The following is a 22,402-nucleotide window of genomic DNA, read 5'->3' on the forward strand; positions in this document are numbered from 1 at the left end:
GGCAAAAAATGGCAAAATTAGACCCCACGAGAGCCGATTGCTGAAGCTGAACATCCTTCTCAGCCTCTTATTTGAATTTGTCAAATTGTTTTAAATCATTGTGGGATTAGCCCCATTGTACCCTTCACATACATACTTACAACATCTCTAAAACACTTTAAATTGTAAACATGTTTCTTCCCTACATCCATTTATGTCTTTCCTATTAGCAATGTAAGGGGAATCTTATTAATGCTAATAATAATGAATAATAATAATAATAATAATGTAACTCTGTTTTGCTTATGTTTGGAAGTCCTGGGTTAAGGACACCTAGCTTAGAACCAGAGTTTTTGTAGAGTTTTTGTGTGCGTGCGTGCCTGTGTGTGTGTGTGTGCCTCAGTGCGTGCATGCGTTCATGCCTGTGTGTGTGCCTGTGTGAGTGCCTGTGGCCGTACCTGCATGCCTGCCTGTGTGCGTACATACCTGGCTGTCTGCGTGTGTGCCTGCGTTCGCGCCTGTGTCGCTTGTGTGCCTGCCTGTGTGCCTGCATGCCTGCTTGCGTGTGTACGTGCCTGAGTGCATGTGTACGTTCGTGCCCGTGTGTGTGCCTGCATGCGTTCTTGTGTGCATTCATACCCGTGTGTGCCTGTAAATGCCTGTGTGCTTGCCTGTCTGCTTGAAGCATGTCTGTGTGCATGCATGCATGCCTTTGTGCTTGGGTATCGCTGTGCGCACATGTGTGCATGCCTGCCTGTGTGCGTGCCTGTGTGTAAGCGCCTTTCTGTGTGCATGCATGCCTGTGTGAATGCCTTTGTGCTTGAGTGCATTCGTGCCTGTGTGTGTGTGGCTCTGTGGGCGTGCGTGCCTGTGCACATGCTATTGTACGTGCCTGTGTGCTTGCCTTCATGCGTGAGTGCGTGTCTGTGCATGCGTGCCTGTGTGCATACCTGCCTGTGAGCTTGCGTGCCTGTGGCGTGCTTGCATGCGTGCGTACCTGTGTGCATGCCTGCCTGCCAGCATGTGTGCATGCGTGTATGCCTGTGTAAGTGCCTACCTGTGTGCGTGCGTGCCTGTGTGTCTGCGTGCCTTTGTGCTTGAGTGCCTTTGTGCCTGTGTGTGTGTGGCTCTGTGGGCGTGCGTGCCTGTGCACATGCTATTGTACGTGCCTGTGTGCTTGCCTTCATGCGTGAGTGCGTGTCTGTGCATGCGTGCCTGTGTGCATACCTGCCTGTGAGCTTGCGTGCCTGTGGCGTGCTTGCATGCGTGCGTACCTGTGTGCATGCCTGCCTGCCAGCATGTGTGCATGCGTGTATGCCTGTGTAAGTGCCTACCTGTGTGCGTGCGTGCCTGTGTGTCTGCGTGCCTTTGTGCTTGAGTGCCTTTGTGCCTGTGTATGAGCCTGCGTGCGTGCCTGTGTGTTTACATGCATGTGTCCCTATGTGCATGCCTGTGAGCCTGCGTGCATGCCTGTGTGTGTGCCTGCATGCGTGCCTGTGTATGTGCCAATGTGCGTGCGTGCCTGTGTGCATTCCTGCCTGTGAGCTTGTGTGCATGCATGCATGCCTGTGTACGTGCATGCGTGCCTGCATGTGTGTGTGCGTGACTGCCTGCATGCGTGCCTGTGTGTTCGTGCCTACGTGCAAGCGTGTGTGCCTTTGTGCATGTGTGCCTTTGTTCGTGCTTGCCTGTGTGCCTGCCTTCGTGCTTGTGTGTGTGCGTGTCTCTGTGCCTGTGTGCTTGCATGCGTGTGTGCGTGCCTGTGTGTGCGCGTGTCTGTGTGCTTGCATGCCTATGTGCATAACTGCCTGTGTGTGCGCGTTTGTGGTTTCACGTGTATGTGTGGGCGTCCCTGTATGTGTGCGTGCTTGTGTGCATTCGTGTCTGTGCGTGCCTGTGTGAATTCATGCCAGTGTGCATGCCTGCATGCGTGTGTGCCTTTCTGCTTGAGTGCTTTCGTGCCTGTGTATGTGCCTTCACGTGTGCGTGCCTGTGTGTGTGTGACTGCCTGCCTGCCTGTGTGCTTATGTGTGTGCGTGTCTCTGTGCCTGTGTGCTGGCATGCGTGCCTGCCTGTGTGCTTGCGTACCTGTGTGCTTGCGTGCATGTGTGCGGGAGTGCCTGTGTGCGTGCGTGCATACCTGTGTGCTTGCGTGGCTACGTGCGTGGCGCGTGCTTGCCTGTGTGCGTGCCTGAGTACGTGTGTGCGTTCGTGTCTGCTTATCTGCACGTGTGCGTGCACGTGTGCATGCATGCCAGTGTGCGTGCATGCGTCCCTGTGTGCTTGCTTGCCTGTGTCCGTCCATGTCTGTGTGCATTAATGTGTGCGTGCATGCGTTTCTGCCTGCCTGCACGCATTCATGCCTGTGTACGTGTTTGCATGTGTCTGTGCCTTTGTCTCAGCGTACCTGCCTGTGTGTGTGCCTGCCTATGTTCGTGCGTGCCTGTGTGCATGTCTGCGTGCGTTCGTGCCTTTGTCTCTGCATACCTGCCTGTGTGTGTGCCTGCCTGTGTGCTTGCCTGTGTTCGCACGTGCCTGTGTGTGTGCCTGTCTGTTTGCCTGCCTGCCTGCCTTTGTGCACCATTCACACCTATGGTCAACTTGGTAACTCCAATTAACCTCAGTATGTTCCCAGAGGCGGGTGGCACGGTGCTGCAGTGCTTAGCACTGTCGCCTCATATCTCTGGGACCTTGATTTGAGTTTCTGCCAGGGTTCCATGTGTGGAGTTTGCATGTTCTCGCCGTGTCATCGTGGGGTTTCCCCCCACAGTCCCAAAACATGCTGTGGCGAACTCAGGTTAGAGGGATGGTGGAGAGGGCAAATCAAACGCTGAAACGGAAATTGGCCAAAATTTCAGAGTGACAGGCCTGCCCTGGGTCGATGCAGGAAGGCCGATGCGTGTTTTGTCTCCCTCACGATATGTTACACTGGAGACCGTGGATGGGGATTTTCGGACTTTTCTGACAGGTCTACGGTGAGCGATAGGTGCAGCCTGGGACCAGGTTCATGCCAATTGGAGGAATGCGGACGGTAAGCCGTTACAAGCTGTGACACCGCTCGAACCAGGGAACTAGGTGTTAGTTCGTGACTTGAGAGGGAAGAGATGGACCACGCCGAGATGGAGGGGACCACACCAGGTCCTGATGGTTACCCCTCACGCAGTGAAAGTGGAGGGAATCGACGCCTGGGTCCATCGGGTCCACTGCAGACGCGTGTCCGACCCTGGTGGTTCCTTCAAGACTGGCCCCCGAGAGGGTCACAATTGTGTGGAATCTACGGGATTCCGTACACCAATCATGATATGGCAGTCCTAAATCAAACTTGCTCCGGCTCTTTGTCCGTCATGGCTGCTCTGCTGACTGCGTGCTTATTCACGGAGCAGACGGTCTCTTAGTCGAACTGAGCAATGGTTTGGGGTTTATTCCATCCCTTGGTGTAGCAGACCTTCAGACAGAGGTGGCTGCCCTGCAGACTGCAGTTGAAAAAGTGACCAGTCAGACACTTGACACTGTGAAGGCCGTTAAAGGTGAATTATCCACAGCGAAGCAGGTAGCTCTGCAAAACCGTGAGGCATTGGATCTCCTATTAGCTGAGAAAGGTGGTGTTTGTGCTATAGTGGGGAAAGAATGTTGCACGTACATCCCTGATTCCTCTCAGGCTGTGCAGGATCTAGAGGACGCAGTGCACAAACAGCTGTCTGAGATACATGAAGAGCATGGCCTGTTTGAGTACAGCTGGGACAATTGGTTCTCCTCACTGGTTTATCCGGGGTGATTAAACCATTAGTTTTTAGTATATTGCTTTTGCTTGTAGTGTTGCTACTAATCATATTGCTAGTTCTGTCTTCCCAGGCAAAATCTCTTATGTTCCTGCAGGCTCCCTCTTTTCCATACGTGGATGATCCTCCCATTCCTGCCTGGCTCTATGGACCTCAGCCCCCGGTCGTCATCAATGTCACCAGCAACACCAACACCGCTGGTGACTCGTGTTCCATCCAACCGCCACCGGCCCACTTCTGCCCGTTGCGCTTTCGTCCAGAGGACTACTACACCGTGGACTCTGATTATTTGTGAACAGCGCGGATCTCGCGTGTTCAAAAGGGGGGAGTGTAGAAGAAAAATTGGACATTGGTAGGCCCGGGAGGGGAGGCATATTGGGTCTGTTATGTCTTAGGCTTTCGGCAAGAAGAGATTGTTTTGAACACTGCTCTACGTTTGAGCTCCATTTGTTGGTGTTTTGTGACCAATCAGAACTTAGAAGTCCTTATAGGGAATTGGGAGTTATGCTTTATCAACTGGTTGCTCTGTGTGCTCGGGGTACTTGGTACCGAGCGCCAGAGTGTGACGGGAGCGTTTGTTGGAATTGCTGGAATAAAAGAGATTTTCTTTACTCACCAAACTGAGAGGTCCAGACTTTTATTCTAGGTAACTCTCTGTGTTATCACACTGTAAAAAACATCTGTAAAATAAGTCAAAAGTCTGCCAGACAAAACCTGTTAACGGTGAAAAATATTTTCAGATAAGATGGTTAAAATCTGTTAAAATACAGTAACTTTAACTGATAGGAATACAAATTTATGCCATACTTCAACAGGTTTTGTAAGTTTTCTATCACATTAAGTAAGTTTAATAACATTTTTCAAGGTTGAATGATTATCTGTAAAAATGAGTTGTTAAATCACTAAATATTTTTGTGAAAAAAAATGGAAAACTGTCAATTTTAAATATCCTGTAAAACATTTAATTTAACCTGTAATTTGAAGGTTTTTAAGCTATAACTAAACAAGCCTTGTCTGGTTTTGGAAGGACCAGTTATCTATATGTACCACATAAAAAGACAAAAAGATCAGGTGGCAAGATAGTTTATTTTGCTTTTTCATTATTTCAGCACATTACCTATTGAAATGGAAAAAATACAGTAAGCAAATTAGTCTCCAACTTGGGACAAATAACCTTAATAACCTTAGGTAACAACTGCACAGCTTCCAAAAAATGTACAGAATTCAACTGGACCTTTTGGAACAAAGACTTAACTAGCCCTAACCCACATGAACACGGGGAGAGCATGCAAGATCCACAAAGAAAGCCTCAACGGGCATTCAACCCGGGGATCAAACCCAGGACCTTCTCACTGTGAGGCGGCAGCAGAAACCGCTGTGCCACCACACTGCCCACATATGAACATAAGAACATAAGAAATTTACAAACGAGAGGAGGCCATTCGGCCCATCAAGCTCATTTGGGGAGAACTTAACTAATAGCTCAGAGTTGTTAAAATCTTATCTAGCTCTGATTTAAAGGAACCCATGGTTTTAGCTTCCACTACACTAGCAGGAAGACTATTCCATACTCTAACTACACGCTGTGTAAAGAAGTGCTTCCTCAAATTTGTTTTAAAATGTTCTCCCGCTAATTTCCACTTATGGCCACGAGTTCTGGTATTTAGACTAATATTGAAATAGTAATTTGGCTGAACAGCATCCAGACCCGTTAGAATCTTATAGACCTGAATCATATCCCCCCTTAGTCTCCTTTGCTCAAGGCTAAACAGATTCAGTTCCGCTAACCTCTCCTCATAAGACATTCCTCTAAGACCAGGAATCATTCTCGTAGCTCTTCGTTGCACCTTTTCTAAAGCAGCAATGTCCTTCTTGAGGTATGGTGACCAAACCTGCACACAGTATTCTAGGTGGGGTCTTACCAAGGAATTATATAAGTGTAACATCACCTCCCTTGACTTAAACTCCACACACCTAGAGATATAACCCAACATTCTATTGGCCTTTTTTATTGCTTCCCCACACTGGCGAGAGTGGGACATGGAAGCATCAACATACATACCTAGATCTTTCTCGTAATCAGCTACCTTTATTTCAGTGGAACCCATAAAATATCTGTACTTTATATTTCTGCTCCCTGCATGGATTACCTTACATTTATCTGTGTTAAATTTCATCTGCCAAGTATCAGCCCATTCGCTAATTAAATCCAGATCCCTTTGAAGCCTCTCTGCTGCTAGATCAGTATCTGCTACACCGCCCACCTTGGTGTCGTCTGCAAATTTAACCAATTTACTGTATGTATTTGTGTCAATATCATTAATGTAAATTAGGAACAATAGTGGTCCTAAAATTGAACCCTGCGGTACCCCACTATGAACGGAGGCCCACTGTGACATTGTGCCTCTAATAACTACTCGCTGCTTCCTGTCAGTTAGCCAGTTTTTGATCCAAACTGCCACAGTTCCTAAAATCCCTGCAGCTTTAAGCTTTAGCAAGAGCCGTTTGTGGGGGACAACATCAAAGGCCTTCTGGAAATCTAAGTAAATCACATCATAGGCCTTTTTGTGATCAATTTCACTTGTAGCTTCCTCAAAGAACTCAAGTAGATTCGTTAAGCAGGATCTACCTCTCCTAAATCCATGTTGGCTATCCTTTATAATGTTATTTGCATCTAGGTAATCTACCATTTTCACTTGAATTATAGCTTCCATTATTTTTCCAGTAATGCTAGTTAAACTGATTGGCCTATAGTTTGCTGGATTACTTCTATACTTCTATAGATTCTAACGGGTCTGGATGCTGTTCAGCCAAATGACTATTTCAATATTAGTCTAAATACTAGAACTCGTGGCCATAAATGGAAATTAGCGGGAGAACATTTTAAAACAAATTTGAGGAAGCACTTCTTTACACAGCGTGTAGTTAGAGTATGGAATAGTCTTCCTGCTAGTGTAGTGGAAGCTAAAACCCTGGGTTCCTTTAAATCAGAGCTAGATAAGATTTTAACAACTCTGAGTTATTAGTTAAGTTCTCCCTAAACGAGCTTGATGGGCCGAATGGCCTCCTCTCGTTTGTAAATTTCTTATGTTCTTATGTTCTTATCCGTTAACCAGTTATCAATCCAGGTCGCTACAGTTCCTAAAATACCTGTTGCTTTGAGTTTAAATAAGAGCCTCTTGTGGGGGACAACATCAAAAGCCTTTTGGAAATCTAAGTAGATGACATCATAGGCCTTCTTATGATCAACTTCCTGAGTAGCTGTCAGGGTCAGCCCCTGCTGTGGTCCTTCCGTGCCCCTTCCCCGTTTGACCAGCAGGTGGTGCTGGTCATTCCGTCCTTCACGTCAGTCCTTGTTCTCCCTTGTCTCCTGTCTGGTCTCGTGGCTCAATGTATTTAGCATGTGCTGTCTGTTTGCCCCTCGGTCCTGAGTTCCCTCTTGTCTTATGTTTGAATCCTGCCTCCTGTTTTTGTATTTTGCTCCCTAGTGTTTCAGTTGTCTTTGTCTAGGTTGTTCGTGATGGCGTGTTAGTTAATTTGTATTGCCTGTGTTTCATGGTTTGTTTCTGCGATTCCCCGTATTAGTTGTGTAGTTAGGTTTTGTTATTTAATTTTGCTAATTAATCCCTTTTTAGTTTTTGACCCCTCGTGGTCCTTTTGGTTTCTTTGTGTTTGTAGCTTTTCTGTCTTTTGTAATAAACCCTTTTTTGTTCTTGGAGCCGCTAGTGGGTCATCCGCCCTTTTCTGCGCACCATGCCGCGTTCCCGTGCCCGAGATGCCCGCAACCATGACAGAATGAACCACTCCAAAGGACGATCCCCAGGCTCCACAACACCCCTCATGCTGGGATATGTCTCCCTAGCACCTGCTACTAGGCCTGCAGTGCTCCAGTTGGAGCACTCACCCCCTGGACCTGTTCTTGTTCCTGATGCACCCCGGCTTGGCAACGTCTGTTCCCAGAGTGCCTACTTTGGCACCCGCCTGGCTTTTAAATGTTCCAGGTCTCCTGTGGATGCTATCCCACGAGTCCCCAAGTTCCCTAGAAAGGGAGGGAAAGCTCCAGCTGTTTTAACAGTGGAGCCTCTGCCTCTAGAGGGCCCAGTTCTTCCCTGCCTGCCTCCAGGGGTTCCTTTTATAACGCCTGTTGAGGGGGAGGATGGACTGGAGACCCTCAATCATCGGCTGATGGATTGGGCCAAGGGTTTCTCGTCTCCAATGTCTGGCCCAGTCGCAGCCGCCATCTGCGATGCCTCGGCCGCTTCCGCCGCTCTGCCCGAGCCCTGCCCAGGGGAGGCCGCAGCCGCCTCCGCCGCTCTGCCCGAGCCCTGCCCAGGGGAAGCCTCCGCCGCTCTGCCCGAGCCCTGCCCAGGGGAAGCCTCCGCCGCTCTGCCCGAGCCCTGCCCAGGGGAGGCCGCAGCCGCCTCCGCCGCTCCGCCCGAGCCCTGCCCAGGGGAAGCCTCCGCTGCTCTGCCCGAGCCCTGCCCAGGGGAAGCCTCCGCCGCTCTGCCCGAGCCCTGCCCAGGGGAGGCCGCAGCCGCCTCCGCCGCTCTGCCCGAGCCCTGCCCAGGGGAGGCCGCAGCCGCCTCCGCCGCTCTGCCCGAGCCCTGCCCAGGGGAGGCCGCAGCCGCCTCCGCCGCTCTGCCCGAGCCCTGCCCAGGGGAGGCCGCAGCAGCCTCTGCTCTGCCCCGGCCGCCCGCGCCCGGTCCACAGGGGGCAGCAGCCTCTGCTCTGCCCCGGCCGCCCGCGCCCGGTCCTCAGGGGGCAGCAGCCTCTGCTCTGTCCGCGCCCGGCCCACAGGGGGCCGCCGCCGCCTCTGCTCTGTCCACGGCTGGTCCACGGGGGACCATGCCACTTGACTTTGCCCCTGCATCTCCGGCCAAGGCCGTCCTGGCCCCAAGCCCCAGATTCCAGACTTCTACCTCCACCAAAGCGGACCTTGCATGGTGCGGGTGGAGGTCCAGCAGAGGACCGGGCCGGTTCTCTGTTTCCCGAAAGGGGAGACGGGGACACACCAGGCGGTCCAACCGCCCAGACCCAGTCCATTCGCCTTCCAGTTCCCTTTCCTGTCATATGCCCTCCTCATTCCCTAGTTCTGCATATCCTGTGTCAGTGTGTTCCAGTTCCAGTTCCCGTCCCTGTCCTGCAGTCCCTTCCTCGTCGTCACCCTGCAGTCCCAGTTCCCATCCTGCAGTCCCTTCCTCATCGCTCCCCAGTTCCCATCCCACAGACCCCTCCTCGTCATTCCCCAGTCCTCCAGTCCCTTCCTCCTCGTCCTCCAGTTCCCGTCCTCATCTTGCAGTCCCTTCCTCATCGCCCTCCAGTTCCCGTCCCCGTCCTGCAGTCCCTTCCTCGTCGCCCTCCGGTCCCAGGTCCCGTCCTCACCCTGCAGTTCCTTCCTCGCCGTCACCCTCCAGTTCCTGTCCTCGTCCTGCAGTCCCTTCCTCCTCGCCCTCCAATCGGCCACCAGGCCCACACCCTACCCAACCTTTCCCTTTTATGTTTCCTGGCCAGCTACCCCAACAAGTCCCATTTCTGCCCTTCCCTTTCAGTTCATCTGCCCCGTTTCGGTCCCAGTCCCATGTTCCTGGTCCTTTCCCTCACCCTGCTCCTTTTGTTCCTTGCCGTTCTGGTTCCCCTACACCATTTCCTTTTCCACCTTGTGTCCCTAGTCCTGTTCCTCAGAGTCCACGTCTGTTTGTTCCAGGTCCCCAAGTTCTGCCCCCTACTGTGATCCCTCGTCTAGTGTTCTTGTCCCAGCTCCTGGTGTCTGCCCTATCTGTTTTTGTTCCCTTCTTGTCCGAGTTCTTGGTTCTGTCTGTCCAGTTCCTTGGTTTTCGTTAGTGGGTTCCCTGTCTTGTTCCCCGTCTGGTTCTACGTCCTTGTCCTGTCCGCCCGTTCTCTGTGGCCCTGACAGTGCCCTTGCGCGCGTCCGGTGTCCGCGCGTTAGGTGGGGGGTACTGTCAGGGTCAGCCCCTGCTGTGGTCCTTCCGTGCCCCTTCCCCGTTTGACCAGCAGGTGGTGCTGGTCATTCCGTCCTTCACGTCAGTCCTTGTTCTCCCCTGTCTCCTGTCTGGTCTCGTGGCTCAATGTATTTAGCATGTGCTGTCTGTTTGCCCCTCGGTCCTGAGTTCCCTCTTGTCTTATGTTTGAATCCTGCCTCCTGTTTTTGTATTTTGCTCCCTAGTGTTTCAGTTGTCTTTGTCTAGGTTGTTCGTGATGGCGTGTTAGTTAATTTGTATTGCCTGTGTTTCATGGTTTGTTTCTGCGATTCCCCGTATTAGTTGTGTAGTTAGGTTTTGTTATTTAATTTTGCTAATTAATCCCTTTTTAGTTTTTGACCCCTCGTGGTCCTTTTGGTTTCTTTGTGTTTGTAGCTTTTCTGTCTTTTGTAGTAAACCCTTTTTTGTTCTTGGAGCCGCTAGTGGGTCATCCGCCCTTTTCTGCGCACCATGCCGCGTTCCCGTGCCCGAGATGCCCGCAACCATGACAGTAGCTTCCTCAAAAAACTCCAACAGATTTGTTAAACAGGATCTACCTCTCCTAAATCCATGCTGGCTATCCCTCAAAATGTTATTTGAGTCCAGGTAATCTACCATTTTCTCTTTGATTATAGCCTCCATAATTTTACCAGTTATACAAGTTAGACTGATTGGCCTATAGTTTGACAAATTACTTCTATCCCCTTTTTTGAAAATGGGCGTTATGTTGGCATGCTTCCAATCAGAAGGTACCACACCTTCAGATAAGGATTTTTGAAACAGTAATGTTAAGGGTCGGCAAATAATATCCCTCATCTCTTTTAACACTATAGGTAAGATGCCATCAGGGCCCTGTGATTTATTTATTTTGAGCTTAGCTAGGCTTTGCAAAACATCAGCTTCAATTATATATATATTAGTTATAGACGATGTTGGATTAGTAATAAGAACTGGTAAGTTACTAGTGTCCTCAACAGTGAATACCCGTGCAAAACTATCATTGAACTCATTTACTATGTCAATGTCGTTTTCAATTATAAGACCCTTACTATCCTGCAGATTAGTAATTCCAGCTTTTAGAGCTCTTTTAGAATTAAAATACTGGAAGAAACTTTTAACGTCATCCTTAGCCTCCAATGCGATCTTCCTTTCGACATTCCTTTTAGCTCGTCTAATGTCATTTTTTAATTCAGCCTGTAGATTTAGATACTCTTGCTTTATTATGTCATCATCAGTTATTTTCCATCTCTGGAACAAAGCCCTTTTCCTCCTTACTTTATACTTTATTTCCCTATTAAACCACCTAGGTTGCAATTTCCTAGATTTATTCTTGCTGGAAACAGGTATGAAGTCCTTTTGCACTTGCAATAATGTGCTTTTAAAAAATTCCCATGCCTCTTCAACAGTTTTGTTATTTAACTCCATCCAGTTCACAGTTTCTAGTTTTAATCTCATACAATTGAAGTTAGCCTTCCTAACATTATATATTTTTGATTTGGACTTTGCTCTTCGGGCACTAAACTTAACCTCAAATTTAACCATGTTATGATCGCTACTGTCAAGTGGTTCTAAAACGTCTAATTTACCAATCCTGTCCTGGTTATTAGACAAAACAAGATCAAGAATGGCATCTCCCCTGGTAGGGGTGTTAACAAACTGAGTAAAAAAACAATCCTGTACTAATTCCACCATCTCAAGTTCATTTTCAGAAGAGCCAGCAACAATGTCCCACTGCATCCCCGGTAGATTAAAATCACCCATAACTACCACATCATTTTTATTGCTCATAATCCTAATATCACTGTATAACAATCTGCTTTCCTCAGCAGCTACATTGGGTGCTCTGTAACAAACACCGACAATTAGGCTATTTGAGTTTGTAGCATCTAATTTTACCCATATAGCTTCCGTACTTTTACTTATATCAGTAAGCTCCCTTGCCTGCAAGTTTTCCTTTACATATACTGCAACACCACCTCCCTTCTTACCTATACGGTCTTTACGGAACAATGTGTAACCATCCATATTATATTCTTGTCCATCCTTATCACTCAACCACGTTTCAGTTATTGCTATAATATCATAAGAGTCTGATGAGATAAGAGCCTCTAAATCATGAATTTTATTCCTAATACTCCTGGCGTTTAAATACAGACAACAAAGGGTAGGACTATTACAGTGCCTACTTATAATATAATTTTTTGGGGCTTTCCATTTCCCCCCAGTTACATACTTAACTAACCTCCCTGCCCCCCCAGTCCCTAGTTTAAACATTCCTCAACTACTCTACAAATACGCCTTCCCAGTACACTGGTTCCCCTCCGGTTCAGATGCAACCCATCCGGCTTGAACAGGTCCCACCTGTTCCAGAAGGTCCTCCAGTGCCCCATAAACCTAAACCCCTCTTTCCTACACCATCCTTTTAGCCACGCATTTAATCTCCTTATCTCAGCTAACTTAGCCTGACTTGCGCGTGGCACGGGGAGTATTTCAGAAAATACCACCATGGACGTTCTGCTTCTAAGCTTATTGGCGACTTCTATAAATTTATCCTGCAGAACAGCCCTTCTACCCTTGCCTATGTCGTTGGTGCCAACATGCACCACGACAACTGGATCCACCCCAGCTGGTCGCAAACCTTGACCATGAGTGAGTCCACTAGCTTACATCGCTCGCAGATGAAGTCCGACTGGACACTAACGTCCAGAAGGGCAAACATCTTGCAAACGCAACACTGAGCCGGCCCCATAATTAACTAACTCACTATGGCCCCGTACTCCCAGCCCAGTAAATTTATATAGTGTATTTAACTATAAAGATTAATTTGCGTAACAATAAATGCAGTAACGTGCGGAGTACACTAAAATAAGTTATTACTTTTGTTAAAATGGAACTTAATTATTATTTTATTTAAAATTTTAAACCTGATAAATTTACTACTACTTACCAGAAGAACCTCTGCCTGAACCAAGTATGAACTAAAAACAAGGCGAAATCGAAGTTGCTCTTGGGAGGTCGAAAAACCACAAAAACCCCCTCACAGCAGGCTACTGCCGGAGCGGGAAAAAAGTGGAAAATGTCCTCCCGGCCCCGACTGGCGACCGAGCAAAGCTCAGGAGCAACTGTCCTTTTCCGGCGCCGGGTAGTGATACCGACGTTAGATACTATTAGTTATAATCGCCCTGCGGGTGTTTGTTACGGAGTTTAAACGCGGACAGAAAAACGCCGCTCACGCGACACCCGCAGCTCTCTGTCGGTAATAATCGCGCTGTTAATTAACAGACAGGACAGACAAGCACTCACGCCGACCGAAATAAGAACAATAAATAGAAATAAACAGCCACCCACGTAAACAGGTAAAGCACACAAACACTCAAAACACTTGTCGGAGTCAGAACTCCGCCGGGTCCGTTGATGAGAAGAGATTCACTGCACAGTCGAGGAGTGGTTGCAAGTCACCAGTTTATTCTCTGACAGATTGCGCAATCTGGGAGCAAACCTCCGACATACATTCAGCATGTACAAGAAGACGCTCGAACTCTAGGGGTCGGCTCTAGGTCTTTATAGGCCTTTTGGGGTGTGGCCCCCCTCGTCTGTACTTTTCCATCTACGTGACTACATCATACTTTAGCTTTTGCTCTAGTTAGTATGTGTGCATGTTCCCAAACAAGGGTAAAAAATGAGTGTCAGCAATATGATGGGTTCCTGTTCTCTGAGTGTCTAGAACAGGGTCATCTTGACCCGTTCCCTTGCTGTAAGTTCCTGCTTTTTCCCATTTACGGGTAAGATCACCTCATCCTAGTCTCAGTTCCCTTGTCTATTTTCTTCATTGGGTTAGAGGCCATACAGTCATAAACTTATTAGTTGTATTTCTTAAATAATTAACCCTTCAATTGTATTTCTTAAATAATTAACCCTTCAATTCCCCCTTTTGATCTCCGCTAGGAGATCACCCTGATTTTAAGTAGTATATGTGATCCTGTTGATTAAGATTATAGGCAGCATGTGATTATGGGCAGTAATAAGGAAATCAACCTGATTATAAGCAATAATATTATGAAAGTTTTGCTTCGAACAAGTACTGGTGGGTGGAGGAGTGCAGATCCACAGCGCAGCACAGAGGCTGATGATGGCTCAACACAGCACTCAGGCATTTGGCCTCTTCTGTCAACTGGTTCACCTCCCGTCCCAGTACAGCATTTTCCCTTTCCAACTTCTCGCTTTCCAGGCGCAGGCTGTCGGCCTTCTGGGTCTGCCGCATCCTGCTCTTTTGTGCTGCTACCCGGTTCTGCTCCCTCCTCATGACCTTCTTCACATCGTCCATGTAGTCCTGACGATCTGCGACGGATGATGTGTTGATTTCTTCAATCAGTCAGGGGTAGACTACCCTGCTGATCTGCTCAGGTCAAGGGATTATTCTGCCCTTCTGTTGAGACCTGAGTCGCGTCTGGTTCAGCCGAACTGACGCTCTGTGTGTCTTCTCCGAGGTCCCTCTGTATCTCTGCGGTGGTCCTGCCTGGCTCCTCTGCAGCTGCACACTGGCTCCAATGGAACCACGTGTCACCTTTGCCTTTTAGACGAACTGCGTGAGACGTCCTCTCGGTAACTCGGAAGGGGCCGGTCCACCGGGGCTCTGACCACTTCCGTTTGATGACTTTCAGGAGGACCCACTCTGCCGTGTGTGGCTCAATTGGCTGATTCCCAGGTCTCGTTTCCTGGATCTGTTTGGAGAAATCTGCAACGAGAACTTGCAAACCATCATAATACGACCTCGGATTTCGCTCCCCCTTTTCATCGGGGGTCCAGGATAGCCCTCTCTGGGGTCCTGGAAACTGCCTGCCTGTCTGGAGCTCAAAGGGAGTGAACCCAGTCCCCCTATTTATAGAACACCGTACTGACATCAGTGCCAGCGGTAAAGCATCAACCCAATTCATTTTAGTCTGTGCACAGATTTTTGCCAATTTTTGTTTTATTGTTTGGTTCATTCGCTCCACCTTTCCCTGGGACTGCGGATGATAGACAGTTCTGAACGCATGTCTTAATCCCAAGGCTTTCTCCACTTTCTAGAGGTCTTCGTTCTTAAAATGAGTCCCATTATCTGACCGGATCCTATTGGGAAACCCGTGTCTCGGTATGTACTGATTGATCAGAAACTTTATCACCATCCTCCTTTTTTGTGGGCCATGTTTCTGGCCACCCCGAAAATGCATCCACACACATCAACACATATCTGAACCCCTTCACTGGAATAAGCATGTCTGTGTAATCTATAATGATTTCCTCCCTTGACCTTGTACATGTTGGGAACTGCCCTTTTTCCGGCTTGACTGTGGGTCGCGAGTTATGAACGGTACAGGTCGCACAATCTCGAACGTGTCCCTGCACCATGTCTTTCATAAACGGATGCCACCACATAGTCAAGTTTTCTAACATCTGTCTCACCCCTGCATGTCCAACCCCGTGAGCCTCTGCTAGAACTGCCTGGCGAATACCGGGAGGCAGGGCTGGTTTCCCTTCCTTATTCTGCCACAGGCCCCCCTCCTTGCATCCCCCTTTTCTCATCCACATAGTTTTCTCCTCTGGAGAGGCTTTGTCCTGTTCTTGCTGGACTTTTTCCAGGGTTAGCCTATCACTCAGCCTAAGTTCCTCTTCCACCGTGACCATCTGTTTGGTCACATGGTATCCTGCTGCTCTTTTTGCTTCTTCGTCTGCTACCTGATTTCCCTTTGCTACCATTGTTCCTGACCCTTCGTGGCCCCTGCATTTTACTACGGCCACTTTTTTGGGGAGCATTAGGGCTTCTGCCAGCTGTTTCATCTCTGCTTCATGCTTTATTGGCTTGTTTCCCGCAGTCAAAAATCCTGCTCTGAGCCATTGGCTGAGTTCCACATGCACTGCGCCTACAGCGTAGGCTGAATCTGAATATATGGTGACTTCTTTTCCTTCCGCTAGTTTTAGCGCTTCAATTACAGCTATCACTTCGGCCCTTTGAGCCGACTGGGCTCCTTCCAGCTTTTCTGCAATCAAGGTCACATAGTCCTGTTCTTGTCTAGCAACCACTGCGTATCCTGCCTGCAAACCTCCTGTGTCCGTCCTGAAACAACAACCATCTGTGAACCAATCCTCTGTTCCCTCTATTTTTTCGGCTTCTAGATCCATTCTAACCTTCTCCTCTTTCTGAACTCTGGACTCACACATATGTGGTTCTCCCATGCTCATCCGATCGGCCATGTTAATCCCTTCGTGGGAAAAATTCAAATTGGGTGCCCCTAGTATTTTGCAAAGTCTCTGCTGCCTAAGCGACGTCATGGTAAAGGTGTGTGAGTTTACACCACGCTGTGTGAGGTCAGGATATGCAACGCGTGTCCCATCACTATGTGTGCAGTTTTCTGAATAATTTTAGCCACTCCCGCTGCATGTTTTGTGCATGCAGGATGTCTTTTTTCTGTAGTCCTGTAGTATCAAGTTTTACACTCACGTACATCAACACTCTCCGCTCTCCCCCTTTTTTCTGAAACAGGATGGCGTTAACAACGTCACCTGCTTCAGAAACATCCAAGTGGAACGGGAGAGAGTAATCTGGGAGGGCTAGGTCTGCGGCCTGGGCTAGTTTCTGCTTTAAGATGATAAAAGCCTCCTCTGACGCCTGGTCCCAATTGAGGGCTGCACTGAGGCGACGTAGGCCGTGCTCCCGGACCAAAGCCCTCAGAGGCTGTGTGAGCCCCGTGTAATCTGGAATGTACGTGCGACTGTAGCCTGTGAGACCTAAAAAGGACCACATGTCTTTTACCGTAGTGGGTTTTGGATGATGCAGGATAGCTGAACGATGAGCCGGGGAGAGACCTGTCCCTGCGCTGGACAACACGCGACCTAAAAAGGACACAACTGTCCGCGCAATCTGCAATTTATCCTTACTGACCTTAAACCCTTTCTCCGACAGTCTGAGCAGCACGGACTGGGTGGCTTCTAGGGCCGCCTCCGATGTTGGGGCAGCAATCAGGAGATCGTCAACGTATTGGATGAGGGTGACACCATCTGGGAGAGAACATCCCTGCAAAGCCTGCTTTAAGGCCTGATTAAAGATACCTGGAGGAAGGGCGAACCCTTGAGGCAGGCGAGTGTACCTTAGCTGACAACCCTTGTACGTGGAAGAGAATATGTCTCTGCACTCTTCTGCTAGAGGCAGACAGAAAAAAGCATTTGCCAAGTCAATACAAGTGAACCACTTCTGTTGTGGGGTCAAATTAGTCAGGGCAACATATGGGTTTGGAACTGGTCACGCCCATGATCCCTAGCTATCTGCTCATGTTGCAAGAGGGCTGTGTCCTGTGCTGCGACCTGTATGCAATAAGTACTGCAGGAGGGTGAAAAGGAGATCTGTGGGATCTGGGTCTGCACCCAGTCCTTTGATTCTCTGGCCCGTTTAACCATCGGGCCCAACTCTTTGGCCTGGTGTTTTAGGATGGAGGGCCAGAGAGACATGTGGGACAGCCTCCTGTCCCATCATAAACCAGGTCACTTGTTCTGGGGTTAGCATGGTGGCTGAGGCTACTCCTTCGGGACCCACGTAAATGTTCTCAGAGGCAACTTACCACTGTTGGCCTTCCAGTTGCTCAACAAACAGTTCCTCATACCATTCAGTATTTTCCCTATCATAGAAAAGGGTCATATGAGGCGGGTCAGGGGGGGGCACATAGGGCTCTAGGAGCGAGATCCAGGGCCGCCACGCTGAGTAGGCCGCCAGGATGCCAGTCAGGCCGGGCTCCAGTAGGCCCCAATAGATGTCTGCCAGGGCCTGGTTCTGGATGGGCTGGACCAACCACTGTCCCGCCCCCGTGTTCCGTGCGTCACAACGCAGGCGAGTGCCTTCCGGCAGGGTAACCACCAGTCCATCCGCACTGCACAAAATCGAGGCGCCCAACTTCACCAGCATGTCCCTGCCCAGGAGATTCACTGGAACTGAAGAAGACACAACAAAAGGGTGGAGGAAGGTCTGTTTCCCCACCGCAACTTTCACAGGTTTCGTTATTGGCAGTCTCTGTTCTTCTCCCGAGAAGCCCACCACGGTCACTGTTGAGGCAGACAAATGATGTTTCTCTGGGACCACGTTAAGAGTGGAGTACGTGGCTCCCGTGTCCACCAAGAACGGCAGTACCTTATCCATGACCAGGAGGGAGAGCATGGGGTCTGCCTCCCCTGCCTCCCGGGCCGCTCGTGAGCACCGTCACTGGGGAGGGGGAAACCAGTCCCACTCCCCCCCTTCCATCACCGGGTAGAGTCCTGCTGGGGGAACTGCCTGTGGGTGTGGTGCCATCACCTGTGGGTTGGGTGCCTGCACCTGGCCTGTAGGAGGTCCTCCCCTGCCGCGTGCACTGCTAGGAGCGGGTACTGGACAATCCCTTGCCCAGTGGTCTTCTGCCCCACACCTGAAACAGACACCTGACGGCGGTCCCCTTTGTGGGCCGCCCCTTCTCCAGCCCCGGCCCCCGTATCCCCGACCCCAACCGCCTCGGGCCCTTCCCCACTGTTGGCCCCACCCTCCCTGTTGGTGGGTGGGTGTCCCATTCCAGGGACCCGGTGGCTGAGACGGTGGTCCCTCCGGGGAAACCCCCGCCACCATCTGCTTTCCCTGCCCTGCCTTTTTGTCTTGGATCGCCTTTTTTCTGGCTTCACCCACCTGCAGCTTCAGCAGCTGCGACTGCAGTTCCTTAAGGTCGCCTTCCTCTTTCTGTGTTTCCTCTTTTGCCCTCTGCAAATGATGGACGACATGCCTGTCCCACATCTGAGATTCTGCTTCTTGGAGATCTGGGTTGTTTAATATAGCCCCCTTCACTCCCGCTGGGACTCCCTCCATTACTGCCCGCCTGAACCATTCCTGCTGCGCCCCATCCTACCCTGGATGGCAGCCAGTGCAACGGGTCCTATCCTCTTTACTTATTTTATTTATCTACTTCAAAGGTTGTGGGTTTGAGTCCCACCGGAGTCGCCAATATTCTCTGGGGTGGAGTTTAGGATCCCATGTAAACTTTGGGATCACTGCTCCGCTTGGGGCGGGGAATATCTCTCGCATGGCGTCACCCAGGTCCACTATCACCGCTGTCAGAATCACACTATTTGCAACTGTCGTAACCCTTGCTCTGTCCTCTAGATCCTGTAACGCATGCTTAGTCATACATCGGGCTGCCACTGCCCGGAAATCCCCCAGGGCCAACGTCAGACCCTGAGTGAGTTGATCCAACTTATCCAGCCACTGTCCTCCCCCCTCTGCCGGGGGAGGCAGCTTGTCTGCCAAAGCCTGCACATCCCCTATTGAGAAAGGTTCATATCTTTCTCTGCCGCCTGTTCCTCGCAATAAAGGTGCAACTAGCTTTGTCCCTGTGGAGCGCAAGCCATATCCATTTCCGGAAGACCCTTGCGCTCCCCCTATGTATTGTGCACCAAGCGCGTCTGTCTGGTTTTCCCCGAAAGGCTCCTCCTCACAGTCCTCAAACCGTGGGTCCTCCTCAGTCTCCTCACACGTCCCCACTAACTGTCCCACCACCTCTACTTGCCTTTGCTTCCTGCCACTTAACTCTAGCCCTCTTCCTGGGGTGGCGGGTTGAAATATGCCATTCTCCCCGAACTCCTCTACTTGCTCCCGCGCTATTCTGTTACGGAACGCTGGCTGGTCTGGTGCCCGTGCACAGTACTGTAAATCTAACCTGTCTTCTGTCCCATGAGATGAGGACTCAGCCTCGACGTCTGAGCCCCTGTCTGATTCCTCCTCCACTTCCTCAGACCGCGCACCGACTGAGACTTCCCGAGTCCCCTGTGTGCGAATGTGGAGGGTTCCCCCTGTAACATTAATCATTGGGCACATGTGGGCTGTGGGCGCTGTTGGAGACATTCTCTGGCCTGTATATGCCGGAGGAGGATCCTCACTGCCTGTCCGTGTGCCTTCTGCAGGAGAGGGTGACTCACACTCCTCTCTCCCCTCCGTATGGAGGTGACTCGTCCCCTGCCAGAACAGAGCCAACGCCGACCACTCTCTCCTTTCCTTCTCATACTTTTCCATCTCCTTCTTCAGCTTTCCCTTTTTGATCCGATTAACGCTCACTCTCTTCTGAGCTGCCTCGTCCCTGAGACTAGCCTGCTCTCTCTCTTTTTCCCACAATATTTCTCCCAATGAGCACCTGTCCTCCACTCGACACCCAGCGCTCCGAATCGCCTCACACATACGCTGCGCTGCATCTGTTACCTCTTTCTCCTTATTATTCTCCCTACTTGCCCCGGCCACTGCTTCCTTCACCACCTGAATCTGCCTTAACAGGGGCTTCCACACTGTATTTTTAGGAGGTGCCCATCCTCCGTCATCTGGCTCTCTATCAAACTCACGATCCATTGTAATTGGGCCAGCTATGTTAGCTTTATTTTATTCCTATTATTTAGTATTAATTTTTATTATTATATATTACTTCTCTATTCTGCTTTAATCCCTTTTTTTTTTTTTTTTTTCATCTATTATTATTATTTATTTATTTATCTTTATTTTCTTCTAGCAGCGCTTTTACCTCTGGGTGGGGGTTCACCCAGCTACACTTCCTACACCTTTTATTGTAGTGTAATGTCCTACTATTAAACACCACCAATACATAAAACAGCCTTACAAACAATAATTCTTCATTCACATTCCCCGGAGTAGGGCATACCTCACACTCTTAATCCCAGTCAAATCATCACATTCATACACCTCCTACCATTTTTGAGACACCTCGCCTCGGGACTTCCAGCCCTTTTGGAGAGGGACCTTAGTTCCTCTCCCCACCTTACATTTGGGGGTCTTGAATTCCCCGGGTCCCAATACCCAGCTCGCCTACCAGCTCGTCAACCAATAGGGAGGTCGCCACACCCAAGACTATGCGGGGTCCTCCACCCTCTATTCCTTAAAATTGGTCCGGGCCGTCTTTTCCTTAAAATGTGTCCCTGTACCTTTTTTTATTTACCTACTTTTCGGCCGGAGAGGGTCCCGTGCCCTCTATTCCCTTCTTCTTTTTTTTTTTTTTTTTTTTTTGCTATCTCTTATTATTTTTTTTTATTTTTTATATCTCTTCTTATTACTTTTTTTCTATTTTTTAAATCTCTTATATTTATTTTTTTTTTTTTTTTTTTTAAACTCCGGTTTTTCTACACTCACAGACTTACCATACTCACTCCTTATACACAAGGCATAAACCACACAAGACACAATACATCAACCCCACATATACCTGGTACCCGCAATCCCCTCTCTGTGCTAATTTACAGACGGGCCACTGGACACTTCAAACTGCTCAATTTGACATGACCAATATGCAGATTTTGATATAACAGGCTCTGCTTACCTCTTCTAATCGGGCCCCGCAGTTCTCTGTGTCCAAGTGGGCTTCGTCAACACTTAGCCAATTCTTGCAGATCTCCTGCTCATCCCGGACGAGCCCCCAAATTGTCGGAGTCAGAACTCCGCCGGGTCCGTTGATGAGAAGAGATTCACTGCACAGTCGAGGAGTGGTTGCAAGTCACCAGTTTATTCTCTGACAGATTGCGCAATCTGGGAGCAAACCTCCGACATACATTCAGCATGTACAAGAAGACGCTCGAACTCTAGGGGTCGGCTCTAGGTCTTTATAGGCCTTTTGGGGTGTGGCCCCCCTCGTCTGTACTTTTCCATCTACGTGACTACATCATACTTTAGCTTTTGCTCTAGTTAGTATGTGTGCATGTTCCCAAACAAGGGTAAAAAATGAGTGTCAGCAATATGATGGGTTCCTGTTCTCTGAGTGTCTAGAACAGGGTCATCTTGACCCGTTCCCTTGCTGTAAGTTCCTGCTTTTTCCCATTTACGGGTAAGATCACCTCATCCTAGTCTCAGTTCCCTTGTCTATTTTCTTCATTGGGTTAGAGGCCATACAGTCATAAACTTATTAGTTGTATTTCTTAAATAATTAACCCTTCAATTGTATTTCTTAAATAATTAACCCTTCACACTCCAAAAAACAATCCCAAACAATCCCAAACAATCGCTGCAGCTCAACACCACTCTCTCGCAGCAATCCCAGCAATCCTCGCAGCAATCCCAGCAATCCTTCTTTGTGCCAGTAGCTCTGGTTCTGGGTATCTTACTATAGGTAAGATGCCATCAGGGCCCTGTGATTTATTTATTTTGAGCTTAGCTAGGCTTTGCAAAGCACTGACGTGGAGAATTCCTCCCGCTGTGCAGTGTCCTTTGCAAGTGGAGGAAGTTCATGCCGAACTTTATTCACCGTGCCCAGTAGCGTTGTTTTGCGCTGAAGCAGTCTGTGTGACAGTGCCAGTGAGGTGAAGAAATTGTCCGTTGTGACATTTCTCTCATCATCCAAAAATGGCTCCATCAGATTCATGACCACGTTCTCTGCCAGCCTCTCCCACTTCTGACGACTGGGGTCCTTTCTGAAGTAAGGGGATGCATTGCAGACATATTCGGTCTCCAAATCTGCGGCCATCCAGAACTTGATCCCAAATTTGTCCGGCTTGGATACGATATACTGCTTGAATGGACAAGGAACCTTGGTAGGGAACAGCCGTTCATCTATGGTCATGTGTTCTCCTGGAGTGAAACTCTCAGCACAGTTCTTAGTGAAGCATGTCCAAATGTCAGAGATCGCAGCAAAT

The 22,402-nt window shown here is 49.2% G+C and overlaps 1 protein-coding gene across 1 annotated transcript in view; it reads right to left on the reverse strand.

The window, feature by feature from the left end:
- Positions 1 to 14,060, reverse strand: part of LOC140583965 (uncharacterized) — a 29,758-nt gene extending 15,698 nt beyond the window's left edge. Inside the window, exon 1 of the mRNA XM_072707887.1 lies at positions 13,883 to 14,060. Coding sequence (XP_072563988.1) covers positions 13,883 to 14,060 — 178 coding nt within the window. The remainder of the gene's footprint in view (positions 1 to 13,882) is intronic.
- Positions 14,061 to 22,402: the final 8,342 nt, after the last annotated feature.

This window comes from Paramormyrops kingsleyae, unplaced genomic scaffold (genome assembly GCF_048594095.1).
Source record: "Paramormyrops kingsleyae isolate MSU_618 unplaced genomic scaffold, PKINGS_0.4 ups27, whole genome shotgun sequence".
NCBI classification, from domain to species: Eukaryota; Metazoa; Chordata; class Actinopteri; order Osteoglossiformes; family Mormyridae; genus Paramormyrops; species Paramormyrops kingsleyae.